Source organism: Nerophis lumbriciformis, linkage group LG12 (assembly GCF_033978685.3).
Source record: "Nerophis lumbriciformis linkage group LG12, RoL_Nlum_v2.1, whole genome shotgun sequence".
Taxonomy (NCBI): Eukaryota; Metazoa; Chordata; class Actinopteri; order Syngnathiformes; family Syngnathidae; genus Nerophis; species Nerophis lumbriciformis.
In genome coordinates this window covers 35,442,254-35,458,145 of record NC_084559.2, presented here as the reverse complement: position 1 = coordinate 35,458,145, position 15,892 = coordinate 35,442,254, and the positions used below count along the sequence as shown (strand labels likewise).

The window sequence follows — 15,892 nt, the reverse complement described above, 5'->3', positions numbered from 1 at the left end:
TAGAGAAGATCTGTGTGGAGGAGTGGGCCAAAATCCCTCCTCCAGTCTGTGCAAACCTGGTGAAGAACTACAGGAAACGTTTGAACTCTGCAATTGCAAACAAAGGCTACTCTACCAAATATTAATGTTGGTGTTCAAATACTTATTTTCAGCTGTATCACACAAATAAATTGTTAAAAAAAAATCATAGATTGAGATTTCTGGATTTTTCTTTTTAGGTTATCTCTCATCCAGTGGACATGCACCTACCATGAACATTTCAGACCCCTCCATGATTTCTAAGTGGGAGAACTTGCAAAATAGCAGGGCGTTCAAATACTTATTTTCTTGACTGTATATATATATATATATATATATATATATATACATACATACAGTGGGGCAAAAAAGTATTTAGTCAGCCACCGATTGTGCAAGTTCTCCCACTTAAAATGATGACAGAGGTCTGTAATTTTCATCATAGGTACACTTCAACTGTGAGAGACAGAATGTGGAAAAAAAAATCCAGGAATTCACATTGTAGGAATTTTAAAGAATTTCTTTGTAAATCATGGTGGAAAATAAGTATTTGATCACTTCAAACAAGGAAGATCTCTGGCTCTCACAGACCTGTAACTTCTTCGTTAAGAAGCTCTTCTGTCCTCCACTCATTACCTGTATTAATAGCACCTGTTTGAACTTGTTATCTGTATAAAAGACACCTGTCAAACAGTCAGACTCCAAACTCCACTATGACCAAGACCAAAGAGCTGTCGAAGGACACCAGGAAAATAATTGTAGACCTGCACCAGACTGTGAAGAGTGAATCTACAATAGGCAAGCAGCTTGGTGTGAAAAAATCAACTGTGGGAGCAATTATCAGAAAATGGAAGACATACAAGACCACTGATAATCTCCCTCCATCTGGGGCTCCACGCAAGATCTCATCCCGTAGGGTCAAAATGATCATGAGAACGGTGAGCAAAAATCCCAGAACCACACGGGGGACCTGGTGAATGACCTGCAGAGAGCTGGAACCAAAGTAACAAAGGTTACCATCAGTAACACACTACGCCGACAGGGAATCAAATCCTGCAGTGCCAGACGTGTCCCCCTGCTTAAGCCAGTGCATGTCCAGGCCCGTCTGAAGTTTGCCAGAGAGCACATGGATGATACAGCAGAGGATTGGGAGAATGTCATGTGGTCAGATGAAACCAAAATAGAACTTTTTGGTAGAAACTCAACTCGACGGTTTGGAGGAAGAAGAATACTGAGTTGCATCCCAAGAACACCATACCTACTGTGAAGCATGGGGGTGGAAACATCATGCTTTGGGGCTGTTTTTCTGCTCAGGGGACAGGCCGACTGATCCATGTTAAGGAAAGAATGAATGGGGCCATGTATTGTGAGATTTTGAGCCAAAACCTCCTTCCATCAGTGAGAGCTTTGAAGATGAAACGTGGCTGGGTCTTCCAGCATGACAATGATCCCAAACACACCGCCCGGGCAACGAAGGAGTGGCTCCGTAAGAAGCATTTGAAAGTCCTGGAGTGGCCTAGCCAGTCTCCAGACCTCAATCCCATAGAAAATCTGTGGAGGGAGTTGAAAGTCCGTGTTGCTCGGCGACAGCCCCAAAACATCACTGCTCTCGAGAAGATCTGCATGGAGGAATGGGCCAAAATACCAGCTACTGTGTGTGCAAACCTGGTAAAGACCTATAGTAATCGTTTGACCTCTGTTATTGCCAACAAAGGTTATATTACAAAGTATTGAGTTGAATTTTTGTTATTGACCAAATACTTATTTTCCACCATAATTTACAAATAAATTCTTTAAAAATCCTACAATGTGAATTCCTGGATTTTTTTTCACATTCTGTCTCTCACAGTTGAAGTGTACCTGTGATGAAAATTACAGACCTCTGTCATCACTTTAAGTGGGAGAACTTGCACAATTGGTGGCTGACTAAATACTTTTTTGCCCCACTGTACATATATACATACATATATACATACATACATATATACATACATATATACATACATACATATAATACGCACTACACACACATACATAGGTAGCGCAACATTCAATATGGCTTCCTGTCTGTCACTCCAAACTACGTCTGTGTGCAACATAAACACATAACAATTCCTATTGTTACAAAATGCACACCCACATAACATGCTTATTGATTGTATGGATTTATGATATATTTGATAGGATAAATCATAAAAAAAGGTGTGTGCTCTGCAAATGCATGCCATATATGAATATTATTTCCAGCTGATTATAATGAATCCAAAAATACACAGTGATGGATCTGTGTGGTCTTTAGACGAAGATGACATAACTGCATTTCACCTGACACTGCACACATAGTTGACATCTTTAAGACTTAAAAAAACAAGTGTTGATAAAAGAGCTCCAGTTCTGGGATATTACAGTACGTCATGCTTGAGGTGTTATGGCTACGGTTTAATTTGTGCTAATATAAATGCTAATTAAAATGCATTTTTCCACATATTTTGTTTCCACAAATTACATATAGTACCAATAAATAACCGGTATTGATAAGGAATATTGATAAGGGTATCGTACTGATAACATTTTAACGATATACAAACCTGCACTGAACAAAAATATAAACGCAACACTTTTGTTTTTGCTCCCAACTCAAAAGATCTAGAACTTTTACTATATACACAAAAGACCTATTCCTTTCAAATATTGTTCACAAAGCTGTGTTAGTGAGCATTTTCTTCTTTGCCAAGATATTCCATCCTACCTCACAGGTGTGACATATCAAGATGCTGATTAAACAACAAGATTATTGCAAAGTTGTGCCTTAGGCTACCCACGATAAAAGGCCACAGTGAAATGTGCAGTTTTATTACATAGCACAATGCCACAGATGTTGAAAGTTTTTAGGGAGCGTGCAGTTGGCATGCTGACTGCAGGAAGGTCCACCAGAGCTGTTGCCCGTGAATTGAACGTTCATTTATCTACCATAAGCTGTCTTCAAAGGCGTTTCAGAGAATTTGGCAATCCATCCAACTGGCCTCACAACCGCAGACCAGGTGTAATCACATCAGCCCAGGACCTCCACATCCAGCAGGTGCACTTCCATGATCATCTGAGACCAGTCACCTAGACAGCTGCAGCAACAATTGGTTTGCATACAAATAATTTTCTGCACAAACTGTGAGAAACTGTCTCAGGGAAGCTCATCTACATGCTCGTCGTCCTCATTGGGGTCTCGACCTGACTGTAGTTTGTCATCGTAACCGACTTGAGTGGGCAAATGCTCACATTCGATGGCGTCTTCACGGATGAATCCCGGTTTTTACTGTTCAGGGAAAACGGCAGACAGCGTGTGTGGCGTCGTGTGGGAGAGAGGTTTGCTGATGTCAACGTTGTGAATCGAGTGGCCCATGGTGGGGGTGGGGTTATGGTATGGGCAGGCGTATGTTATGGACAATGAACGGAGTGCATTTTATTGATGTCATTTTGAATGCACAGAGATATCCGTGACGAGATCCTGAGGCCCATTGTTGTGCCATTCACCCGATACCATCACCTCATGTTGCAGCATGACAATGCATGGCCCCATGTTGCAAGGATCTGTACACAATTGGAAGCTGAAAACATCCCAGTTCTTGCATGGCCAGCATACTCACCGGACATGACACCCTTTGAGCATGTTTGGGATGCTGTGGATCGGCGTATACGACAGCGTGTTCCAGTTCCTGCCAATATCCAGCAACTTGGCGCAGTCATTGGAGAGGAGTGGACCAACATTCCACAGACCACAATCAACAACCTGATCAACTCTATGCAAAGGAGATGTGTTGCACTGCATGAGGCAATAACTGCTTTTCTGACCCCCAATAAAGCAAAACTGCACATTTCAGAGTGGCCTATTATTGTGTGCTGCCGAAAGCACACCTGTGCAATAATCATGCTGTTTAATTAGAATCTTGATATGCCACACCTGTGAGGTGGCATGGAGTATCTTGGCAAAGAAGAAATGCTCACCAACACAGATTTAGACGGATTTGTAAACAATATTTGAGAGCAATAGGTATTTTGTGTATAAAGTGAAAGTTTTAGATTTTTGAGTTTAACTCATGAAAAATGAAAGCAAATAAAAATGGTGTATTCAACAACACAGACCTGGTAACAACTTGATGAGTGTAGACTCTGTTGGGGCTGCCGAAGGCTTTGGCCAAACCAAAGTCAGCCAACTTCAACACTCCGCTGCCGTCAAGCAACAGATTGTTGGGCTTCAAGTCCTAAAAATGCAAACCAAGACATTTAAAAGACAGGCGGGAAGAGAGCAGCACGCGTAGTGTTTGTGCTTTTACCCTGTGCAACACCCAGTGTTGATGCATGTACTCTAACCCCTGTAGAGTCATGAGGATGTACGCTTTGATATGGGCTGGAGTCAGGAGTAGGCTGGTGTCTTTGATGATCACCTTAAAAATAGAAAAAGAGGAATAAAAGCTATAAATGTAGACATATAGCTGAGAGGATGTATGCTCTGTAATTGTAAGTGATGGTAAATGCCTGAATATAAGCACTTGGAGCACTGGTCGTTAGCTGAGCGTCATATTTCATACTTAGCTGCTAATGCAATCAATTGGCTGTTAGAGCCAAGAGTGGAAATGTATTGATTTATTTTAAAGCACTCTAATCTAATATGAGAGGTGTGCATCAATTGGAATCTTAGAGCATTGTATGCTAAAAACAAAGAAATGGGTGCAGTGGAAAGATTGGTGGCTGTCTATTGATCTCACTTGCAGGATAGGAAGCCAACATTAAATCAATCGTAGCGGTTTGTTGAAAAACATTAGAATGAAACTTACAAGTTTAGGGAGGGGATATCAAGGATTTGGAAATTATAGTTTTAGTTTAAATACAGTAGAAGCTAATAAGACCACCTGAGTGAGTAGAAAAAATGTGTTTACATGACAAAGATAACTACCTCTGATACGATACAGATATTGATCCGATACCCTATCAGTAGGAATTATACATACATTTATTAATTTGGAGTGTGGAATGTTAGAAAAGACTTGATCTAGTAAAATGACTTAAACATAACACAATGGTATTAGTAGATATGAAAATCTATTCATTATTAACCAATTGGAATGGACGTGCGCTGTCTTTAAGTAGTTTTTTTGGTGACACCTAGTGGCCACAACAATTCATTAAATTAAGCTCATGACACAATAAGTCAGTGGTTCTCAAACTTTTTTTGTCATCCCCCACTTTGGACAAGGGCGAGTTTTCAAGCCCCACCTGCCCCCATCGCCCCAACAGAACGCTAACGCCAAGCTTAACATTTTCAAATTTATTGAACATCAAGTAACATCAAGTTGTATACATTCAAACTCAATAACATAAAATAACATCAAGTTCAATAATAAATAAAATAACTGTGCAGCTGTGGTATAACTTGCCCATCCATCCATTTTCTACCGCTTATTTCCTTCGTGGTCGCGGGGGGCGCTGGAGCCTATCTCAGCTACAATCGGGCGGAAGGCGGGGTACACCCTGGACAAGTCGCCACCTCATCGCAGGGCCAACACAGATAGACAGACAACATTCACACTCACATCCACACACTAGGGCCAATTTAGTGTTGCCAATCAACCTATCCCCAGGTGCATGTCTTTGGAGGTGGGAGGAAGCCGGAGTACCCGGAGGGAACCCACGCAGTCACGGGGAGAACATACAAACTCCACGCAGAAATATCCCGAGCCCGGGATTGAACCCAAGACTACTCAGGACCTTCGTATTGTGAGGCAGATGCACTAACCCCTCTTCCACCGTGCTGCCTGGTATAACTTGCATCAAGTTCAATAATAAATAAAATAACTTGCATCAAGTTCAATAATAAATAAAACAAAAGTGTTATAACTTGCATCAAGTTCAATAATAAATCAAAAAAGGGTTATAACTTGCATCAAGTTCAATAATAAATAAAAAAAAGGGTTATAACTTGCATCAAGTTCAATAATAAATCAAAAAAAGTGTTATAACTTGCATCAAGTTCAATAATAAATCAAATAAAAGTGTTATAACTTGCATCAAGTTCAATAATAAATCAAATAACTTGCATCAAGTTCAAAATAAATAAAATAAAAGTGCCACTTTGCAATCTTTGCAAAAAAAAAGGAGGAGCTATGCATTTGGGAAGACAGGGCAAGTGACAGCACTTTGCCCTGGGAGAGCCACCTTGCTTCACTGTGAAACACATACTTGCCAACCCTCCCGGATTTTCCGGTAGACTCCCGAAATTCAGCGCTTCTCCCGAAAACCTCCCGGGACATATTTTCTCCCGAAAATCTCCCGAAATTCAGGCGTACCTGAGTGACGTGTCGATAGCATGTTTTCACGTCCGCTTTCCCACAATATAAACAGCGTGCCTGCCCAATCACATTATAACTGTAGAATGATCGAGGGCGAGTTCTTGGTTTCTTATGTGGGTTTATTGTTAGGCAGTTTCATTAACGTCCTCCCAGCATGGCAACAACACACAACAACAGCAGTCACGTTTTCGTCTACCGTAAAGCAGTTCGTCTGCCGTAAACAGCAATGTTGTGACACTCTTAAACAGGGCAATACTGCCATCTAATGTACATGCATATGTGACATTAACATCTAGGGCTTTTAGAGAGTGCAGTGCACAACTGCGCACACAACAAGGAGACGAAGCAGAATTCATCATCAGAGAGGGTGTTCAGCATGGTTAGAAAAATAATGACAGAGAATAGAACAAGGATGGACAATTCAACCCTTAACTCAACAATGAGTAGATGAGTGTTATGTGTGTGTATATGTGTAAATAAATGAACACTGAAATTCAAGTATTTCTCTTATTTATATATATATATATAGCTAGAATTCACTGAAAGTCAAGTATTTCTTTTATATATATATATATATATATATATATATATATATATATATGTGTGTGTGAAATACTTGACTTGGTGAATTCTAGCTGTAAATATATTCCTCCAAGCCCCCACCCCCAACCGCGCCCCCCACCCCCACCTCCCGAAATCGGAGGTCTCAAGGTTGGCAAGTATGGTGAAACAGCACGGCTGTATGATCAGCTCCCATTTCCTCACACAGTGTAGAGAACAGTCGCGCTTTCAGTGGTCGTGTTTTGATCAAATTTACCGCGCTCACATCTGTTAAAACCTCATTGAGTTCGGGGCTGAGCTGCCTTGACGCGAGTGCTTCCCAGTGAATGACACAGTGTGTCCAATGCGCATTTGGCGCAACCCTCTTTATTAGAGCCTGCAGCTTGTTTCTTGACCCTGCCATGGTCATTGCGCCATCAGAGCAAAAGCCCACACAGTTTTCCCATTTAAGGTCGTGTTCTTTGAGGAAACTGTCCATTATCTTGAACAGCTCATCAGCAGAGGCTCTATTTTTGATGTATTTGCAAAACAGCAAATCCTCGCACAGTGACTCGCCATTCACAAAGCGGACGTATGCGATGAACAGGCAGTCTTTATTGCTGTCAGTAGCTTCGTCCACTTGTAAAGCAAAACGACTTTATTTTCATTTGTCTCCGAGTTGTTCCTCAAGATCACTTGCAATGTAGCATATACGTCTCGCAACTGTGTCGTTTGACAGTGGGACAGCTTTTCATTTTGCTGCGCTTGTCTCGTCAAGTTTGTTCCACTTAGCCCCGCCCCCATTAGTTACTGTTGCTATGTCTGTCAAACTTTTGCTCCTTCCTAGAAATGTAAAGCCTACAGGAAAAATAAGTAATTTACATTTATTTATAAAGCGGATTTCACAGACAGAATCACAAAGTGATTTACAGTGTGTATAGAAAATGAAAGCATAGTAAAAAAAAAAAATCTAAAAAAATAAAAAATAATAATAATAATTAAAGTGAAATTCCCTCCCGTTCCTCGCGCCCCACCTGTCATGTCTCTATTCCCCACCAGTGGGGAGCGCCCCACACTTTGAGAAACGCTGCAATAAGTTGAATAATGCGGACACATTTTTTCTGGATACTTTCTAATACGCTTCTTCTGCCTTGGAGACTTTGTATGTGTAAGTAATATGTAACTTTAATTATTTGATACTTGTTTATATTGACGAATGTGGTGTTTTAAACTGCAAAATTGTTCAGTTAAGGACACTTATTTCATATGTCTAGCTTGGGTGCTATAGTGTGCTTAGCTGTTGTGTAGCTGCTAAACCTACCACGTTTACATTTGTGAATGACATCTCTAAAATACACGAAAAGACCAACCGTGTGTGATATTAGAGGACATTCAGATGTTAACCAGCTGTCCAGCTTTGCACAAGTAAACGTGGTACAGTACAGCTCGTATCGGAGCGCTTATATCAGACATTTAACATGTAGTATCCCAAGCCGATATCAATATCGGATTGGGACACCTCTACTGCTTAAAGCATCTTAATAGCAGATCATAAAGATGGACAATTTCAAAACAAACAATAAAACGACTAAAACCTAAATAGAAATGGACAGTGAGGAACGGCGTTATTGAGAAGCCACAGCATGCAGGAGGTGTGTCATCTAATAAAAACATAGTTTTACCTCCAAATCAGTTTCCATGTAGTCAAACACCAGACTGATGTTAGATTTATGTCCAAATGCATCCAGTAACTGAAACACACAATAGATCGAATTACAGTAAGGCAGGTCTCTTAAAGTAATTTAAATGGAGGATTAACATAATAACAGTAATAAAACCAACAACTACCCCAATAATATTTGGATGATGCAGCTCCTGCAGTAATTTGATCTCTCGCAGTGCAGTCCTGTTGATACCTATACAAATAAAGCAATACAAATGTATACAAGCAAAGACAGGGTAGATATTGTGTACTAACTTACTAACTTACCATCTTTAGCCTCAGTTCTATGGCCAACTTTAATCTAGCGGACAACAAACAACGTAAAAATATAGATGAACATCAGAATAGCAGAAAGGTGCTGTTAATTTGTCGACTGTAGCTACATTACCTTACCTTTTTAATGGCAACTATAGTGTTTGTTCTTTTGTCTCTGGCTTTGTATACTGTGGCAAACTGGAGAACAGAAGAAGTTATGAATTAGTTAAGTATTACACTAGTGTTTTTTAGCAGCATTAGAGTTTTTCATTATGTGTGTCTACACTCTGGTAGTCATATTAGAACAATACACAAGTCTGCAGCTAGGTGGGAGCAGTGCTCCATCCAATCAACAGGCTCCCTGTTTAACCCAGTAAGAGTAGCGAGTACAAAGGATGTGTAGTGCAAAAAAGGGCTCAGTGCAGCCACCAAATACAAGCCTAATCATCTCCTTTTATGTTGTTGTTTTTGTTGATTTTCTGTGCATCTTGCAAAATGATGGCACATTGCAATTAAGTTGAATGTGCTCATAAAAAACAGACACATCTTGTGAAATAAATATGAAATAATTTTGTTTCATAAAAAATGTTCAAACTGATGTAGTTGACAGTTTGAAACGTCTCAGGGTTAATTTTTATTTCAAATTGGCTTCTGGATAGAGTCTATCCACATTTACTTTACCTGAACATATATTGTCTATCCCATAAACGATATATGTTCAGGGAAAGTAAATGCAAATATGCACTTTTCGGTAAGCTACAATAAAAGCAATATTGTTGCACATTTTGCACAAAACAAGCAAAAACCATGGCTCTTTTTTTAAAGGAATAAACTGATAAAGCTGACAAGTGACCAATATTTACAGTTTTAAAATATTTTCAGTGCTACGGTCAAGTGTAGGGTTGCAAAATTCCGGGAATATTCAAAGTTGGAGACTTTCCATGGGAACAGGAATATATGACAATTAACGGGAATTAATGGGAAATTAATGGAAATAAACATTGAATGCAACATGCTAGATCTTGCAGTATGATTATTAGCTAAAACAACCTGATTTAATGCAAATTCAGTAGAATTTCAACCCTTCACTGTGCATTCCTCCATCACATGTGCGATGCATTCTTCCATCACATGCACAGATAATTCCCAGCATGCTACCTACACACTACAGCAGGGCTATTGAGGCCACACTAGTATTTGAGCCCAAGGACTTCATCCAGTCAGGTAAGTTTTGATGATATTACTGGGGTAAATATATTTGATCTATGGTATTTAAGTTTAATAGAGGTGTAATTGCTTGTTACTGTAAGACTGTAGGCTACCCCAGCAGACTTCCACTCAAGCTAGCTAGCTGTTCCTGTACTTGTTAAATGATTTTGGGGCCAATATCTCTAGCTAGCTAGGTTTATGTACCACAACAGTCTCATAATGAACCGGAAATATTTCTCCGTTAGCCGTGATGCTAATTTTCTCTGTGTTAAATCCCATTCATTTATGGCAACAACATTAGTGATCCGAATTTACCTTTTTTGTGATCTGTAAAGTTCAACTAGCAAATACTAAATCAAATCGTGTAGTTTCCTCTGCCTTCTGTTCTGCTAGTCATTCTGTTGTCATTCAAAAATGTAGGTTACAGTTTGATTTAGCATGCTGATTGAGTGTTCATTTATTCATCTAGCCTATTTCTATTCATTTGTCCATCAGTAAAATATTTTTAAAGACTACTCCAATTGTTTAGCTGACTATTTATATCTGTGTGTGGCATTGCATTAGTGTTTTACAAGAATACATAAATACAAACATAATAATGCCACGTACACCATCTGATGTGTGGAGACATTTCACCCCAACCAATGTAGGCGGCAACGTTCCCTCTAAGGTGCGCATCTGCGCAATTGCGCACTGCTCACGCGTCCTCTGCGCACAGAAAATCTATGCCGCGCAAAAAATCAAATCCCACTCTAAACAAAATAAACAAATAGTTTGTTTTGTATGATTTTGCTATGCAACTGAGTGACAGGTGAGGAAAGGCGGCCACAACAGATAAAACAATGTTTGTCAACACTTAAATTATTGTAACGTCTGTGGAGACACTTAAAGGAGGACAGGAATTCTATCGGTCCCTTTATTTAGCGAAATTGTTTATCGGCCATAACCACACCAAAACAATGTGTAAAATACTTTTATCTAGCAAAACTGGTCGTTGTCTACCGTACAAACCAAGCCAAAAGCAACACTTTGTCATCTGTTATATCCACAGCAGCCGCTTGCTCTCTCTCTTACCTGCACCGACACATACACTATGGCAATTAGCCACTTGTGCGTTTATGGCCACACAAAAAGTTGGACAACTCCAATACTGCACGTAAAGTGTAAATTTCAGGTCGTTTTACTATGACTCCTCAATTAGTGTGCTTATTCTACTGTCATTTGTTGAGAATGTTATTTTTTGGATATTAATGATGAAATTATGTTACAGGACTACATAATTGCTAATAAAAATATTTATTTTACGGACAGAAAGTTAATAAACACTTCATCTCATGCAACATGTGAATGTTTTAAGCCGGGGAACTAAATGTGATCTCTGAAAGGGGTACACAATCTTTCCAAAGCAGGACTCCCACCCAGGCATAAAATACTATAGTGCACAGCTGATTTAAAAAACAAAACAATATTTAAGTGGGCCAAATCACATATATTAGAAAATAATCTCTTGAAATTGACTAGTCACTTGATTATAATAATAAGACATTTAAATTGTTATGTCAGGTTTGAGACAAATGTGCTGCTGGTATGGCCACAGTGTGCACGTCTGTATTCTACTGAATGCTAAGGGTGTTTGTGCGTTTTCTCACACACATGAAAAATTAGAGGGAAAATTGCTGCTAAAAAAGAGATAGTGATAGGGACAGACCGTGAGGACTCTTTCTGGGACATCTTCTGGATTGTCTGCATGTTTTTAAAGGTACATGTCCCACTCCAACAAGCATAAAAATGAATCCATCATTAACTAATAATTAGGAATAACAGCTTTAGAACGCTAGTCAACACGTGACACATCTCCAATGATCGGTCGGGTCTAACCGCAGGGAAATCAGACGCCGGCGATGCCGGGATCTCTTAGCCACTTCCTCTAGAACAGTGGTTCTTAACCTTGTTGGATGTACCGAACCCCACCAGTTTCATATGCGCATTCACCGAACCCGAACCGTAATCATAAAATTATGTTATTATATTAAAGAAATACTAATAAAGGTATATTTTACAAAAGGAAAGTTACAGTAATGTACACATGATCCCATGTTTACATCTCATTGTGCAACATGTGAATGTTTTAGTGGGAACTAAATGCGATATCTGATAGGGGTACACATTATTTCCAAAGTAGGACCCCCCACCCAGACATATAATACTAGTACACAGCTCATGAAAAACAGTATGTTATAGTCATTGTAAGTGGGCCAAAACACTTACCCGTATATTAGAAAATAATCTCATGGAAATGACTGCTGCCATTTGATTACAATGATAAAACATTGAACTTGTTATTTAGTCAGGTTTGGGACAGGTGTGCTGCAGGTCTGACGTCGCTCACATGTGCTCCACTGAATGCTCAAGGAGTTTTTGCGTTTGCTCACACATATGGAAAATTAGAGGGAACATTGGTAGGCGGAAAGGCTGCGTACATTTGCAAATACTGTGAAAAGAGCTACGTCAAAAATGCCACAAAGATGCAGCAGCATATAGACAAGTGCCCAATAATATATACGGTAATTATTGTAATTCCCCATTAATTCCCATTTATTCCCATTGAGGGTGTCCAACTTTGAATAATCAAAAAATGGTCAATATTTCCAAACTTCCCGAGCTTAACTTCCCGTGGTAAATTTCCGGAAAGTTTCTGGAAATTTACCGGAAACTTTCCACCCCTTTCCAACTCAAGTCAAGTGTAGCCTTTATAAAAATGCAAAACCTAGTGAACTTGCTCTTTTTTCTGTATTGAGAATCACAACGACTTACATTTAAAAAAAGGACTTAATAGACTTAGAGGAATTGGTTTATGTTCCAGCAGAAGTTGTCTCAGTTCATTTTATTCATCTACTTTGATAATAAGGTGATTTTTATAAAGCATGTAACTCAAACAGTGGGTGGTACGGATAAATAAATCAATACCTTGTTCTTAATAGTAATTCAATTCAGGGGGTTGCTGTAAGGTAAATTAACTCACCACAGCTGTAATATCCATGCAAGCAAAACTTAATAAAAACAACAAGAAAATGAAAAATGTCAATTATTACGGGACTAGTTTCCCTCCTTTGGGCAAAACGGAACCCCTCAAATGTAAATGCAAATACACACACATTGTATCTCCTGTAGGTTCCGGAAAATGAAGTACCAGGTGCAGGGAGCAAGACTGGAGGAGAAAGTGTGTGCGCTTGGCACACACGTCAAGTTAACTTTCGGTTTCGATCGCCGCCAAGGCGAGCATGCAACATGGACAAAAGCATGTGAGGAGGGCGACCATTTTTAGAGATTGCTCCGACGTTCAGATAGCTCTGTTCACTACCTCCAGCACTTGTATTGCGGTGGTCTGTACTTACTCCTTTGTATAGAGTAAATTCTAGACTTCAATTTTAGTTACGTCCCATTATTTTAGACCACCTTAGAAAATAAAGCATCTGGTTGGACTCCTAAAGAAAGGATCCTAATACAAACCACTTTGGTCACAACTTTAACATGTTACTGTGAGGTGTTCTCCCTTGTGTTTACAGCATTTTAAACAATATATTTATAAAGCTGTACGCTGACTATTTTTTAATTAAAATGTTCCTGTTATTAGCAATTTCCCTTGAAAATATATAATAATGTAAATGTGAGGGATGTCCTCACTTGAGAGATGTTGTACCAGTCAAGCTCCATTGTTACTGCTTTAATTATCTCGCTTTGTTTTGTTGGAAAATACACTCCAAACAATATTCATATTTATGATACATAATTAATGGTGGACATTACTTCCAAATGTATTGCGGGTGAATTCAATATTGATCGAGGCTTTGTTGACATTAACAACCGGGTTGCTAGCATGCTACTCTTAGCTTCCATCCATGCAGCTCACAAACTAGCGCCCTGAAAAGAACGAAAACTGCAACAATGAAAACTCTGACGGTCAAACATCCTCACCTGTCCCTCTCCGAGAAAATCCAGTTTCTCGTACCGTTTGGCTCTGGACTTTACATCGAGCGCCATCGCCGTTAAATGTCATTAATCATGTACTAGTGCCATGAATGTCAACTTCCGCCTTGTTAAAGGTCCACACATAGTATTTCCGGGTTGAAAAAAAAAAGTCATATTTGATCAACACTGCCATCTACTGGTGCACCAAGTAAACACAAATATATGTATGTATGTATGTATATATATATATAAATATATATATATATATATATATATATATATATATATATATATATATATGTATATATGTATATATATGTAAATATATATGTATGTATATATATTTATATATGTATATATATATGTATTTATATGTGTATATATACATATATATATATATATATATATATATATATATGTAACAGGGTCAATTATGTCATGTAAATAACGTATTTTATAATGTTTTATTATTGTTATAATTACACAAAATGTGTAAGTTACATGTAAATACCTGAAGCTTGTTCGATGTTTTGTCAATGTGGAACAATTGTCTCGTTGTCCCTCCTACTGCAATAATTGCTGTGACACCTGTCTCTATCTATAAATAAGCGTGGGACACGCCTTACTACTTCCCTTTTGTCCACAATAACGGGAGAGGTAGGAGTCATATATATATATATATATATATATATATATGTATATATATATATATATATATATATATATATATATATATATATATATATATATATGTATGTGTGGAAAAAAAATCACAAGACTATTTCATCTCTACAGGCCTGTTTCATGAGGGGGGGTACCCTCAATCATCAGGAGATGATGATTGAGGGTACCCCCCCTCATGAAACAGGCCTGTAAAGATGAAATAGTCTTGTGATTTTTTTCCCACACATACATATATTGCGCTCTACTACGGTATCGAGCACTATTTTTTGGATAATCTTATTAAGACTATATATATATATATATATATATATATATATATATATATATATATATATATATATATATATATATATATATATATATATACTGTATATATATATATATATATATATATATATATATATATATATATATATATATATATATATATATATATATACTGGCCAAGATCTTCAGCTCTCGCTGGATCGGTTCGCAGCCGAGTGTGAAGCGACTGGGATGGGAATCAGCACCTCCAAGTCCGAGTCCATGGTTCTCTCCCGGAAAAGGGTGGAGTGCCATCTCCGGGTTGGGGAGGAGATCTTGCCCCAAGTGGAGGAGTTCAAGTACCTCAGAGTCTTGTTCACGAGTGGGGGAAGAGTGGATCATGAGATCGACAGGCGGATCGGTGCGGCGTCTTCAGTAATGCGGACGCTGTATCGATCCGTTGTGGTGAAGAAGGAGCTGAGCCGGAAGGCAAAGCTCTCGATTTACCGGTCGATCTACGTTCCCATCGTCACCCATGGTCATGAGCTTTGGGTCATGACCGAAAGGACAAGATCACGGGTACAAGCGGCCGAAATGAGTTTCCTCCGCCGAGTGGCGGGGATCTCCCTTAGAGATAGGGTGAGAAGCTCTGTCATTCGGGGGGAGCTCAAAGTAAAGCCGCTGCTCCTCCACATCGAGAGGAGCCAGATGAGGTGGTTCGGGCATCTGGTCAGGATGCCACCCGAACGCCTCCCTAGGAAGGTGTTTCGGGCACGTCCGACCGGTAGGAGGCCACGGGGAAGACCCAGGACACGCTGGGAAGACTATCTCTCCCGGCTGGCCTGGGAACGCCTCGGGATCCCCCGGGAGGAGCTGGACGAAGTGGCTGGGGAGAGGGAAGTCTGGG

General features: G+C 39.3%; 1 protein-coding gene across 1 annotated transcript in view; it reads right to left on the bottom strand.

Moving 5' to 3' along the window:
• cdk7 (cyclin-dependent kinase 7) overlaps positions 1–14,205 on the bottom strand; it is a 29,376-nt gene extending 15,171 nt beyond the window's left edge. The window contains exons 1-7 of the mRNA XM_061986484.1: positions 14,062–14,205; positions 9,016–9,075; positions 8,890–8,923; positions 8,748–8,815; positions 8,582–8,650; positions 4,347–4,457; positions 4,156–4,274 (exon numbers count right to left, since the gene is read on the bottom strand). Coding sequence (XP_061842468.1) covers positions 4,156–4,274; positions 4,347–4,457; positions 8,582–8,650; positions 8,748–8,815; positions 8,890–8,923; positions 9,016–9,075; positions 14,062–14,127 — 527 coding nt within the window. The 5' untranslated portion in view covers positions 14,128–14,205. The remainder of the gene's footprint in view (positions 1–4,155; positions 4,275–4,346; positions 4,458–8,581; positions 8,651–8,747; positions 8,816–8,889; positions 8,924–9,015; positions 9,076–14,061) is intronic.
• Between the last annotated feature and the right edge of the window lie 1,687 nt (positions 14,206–15,892).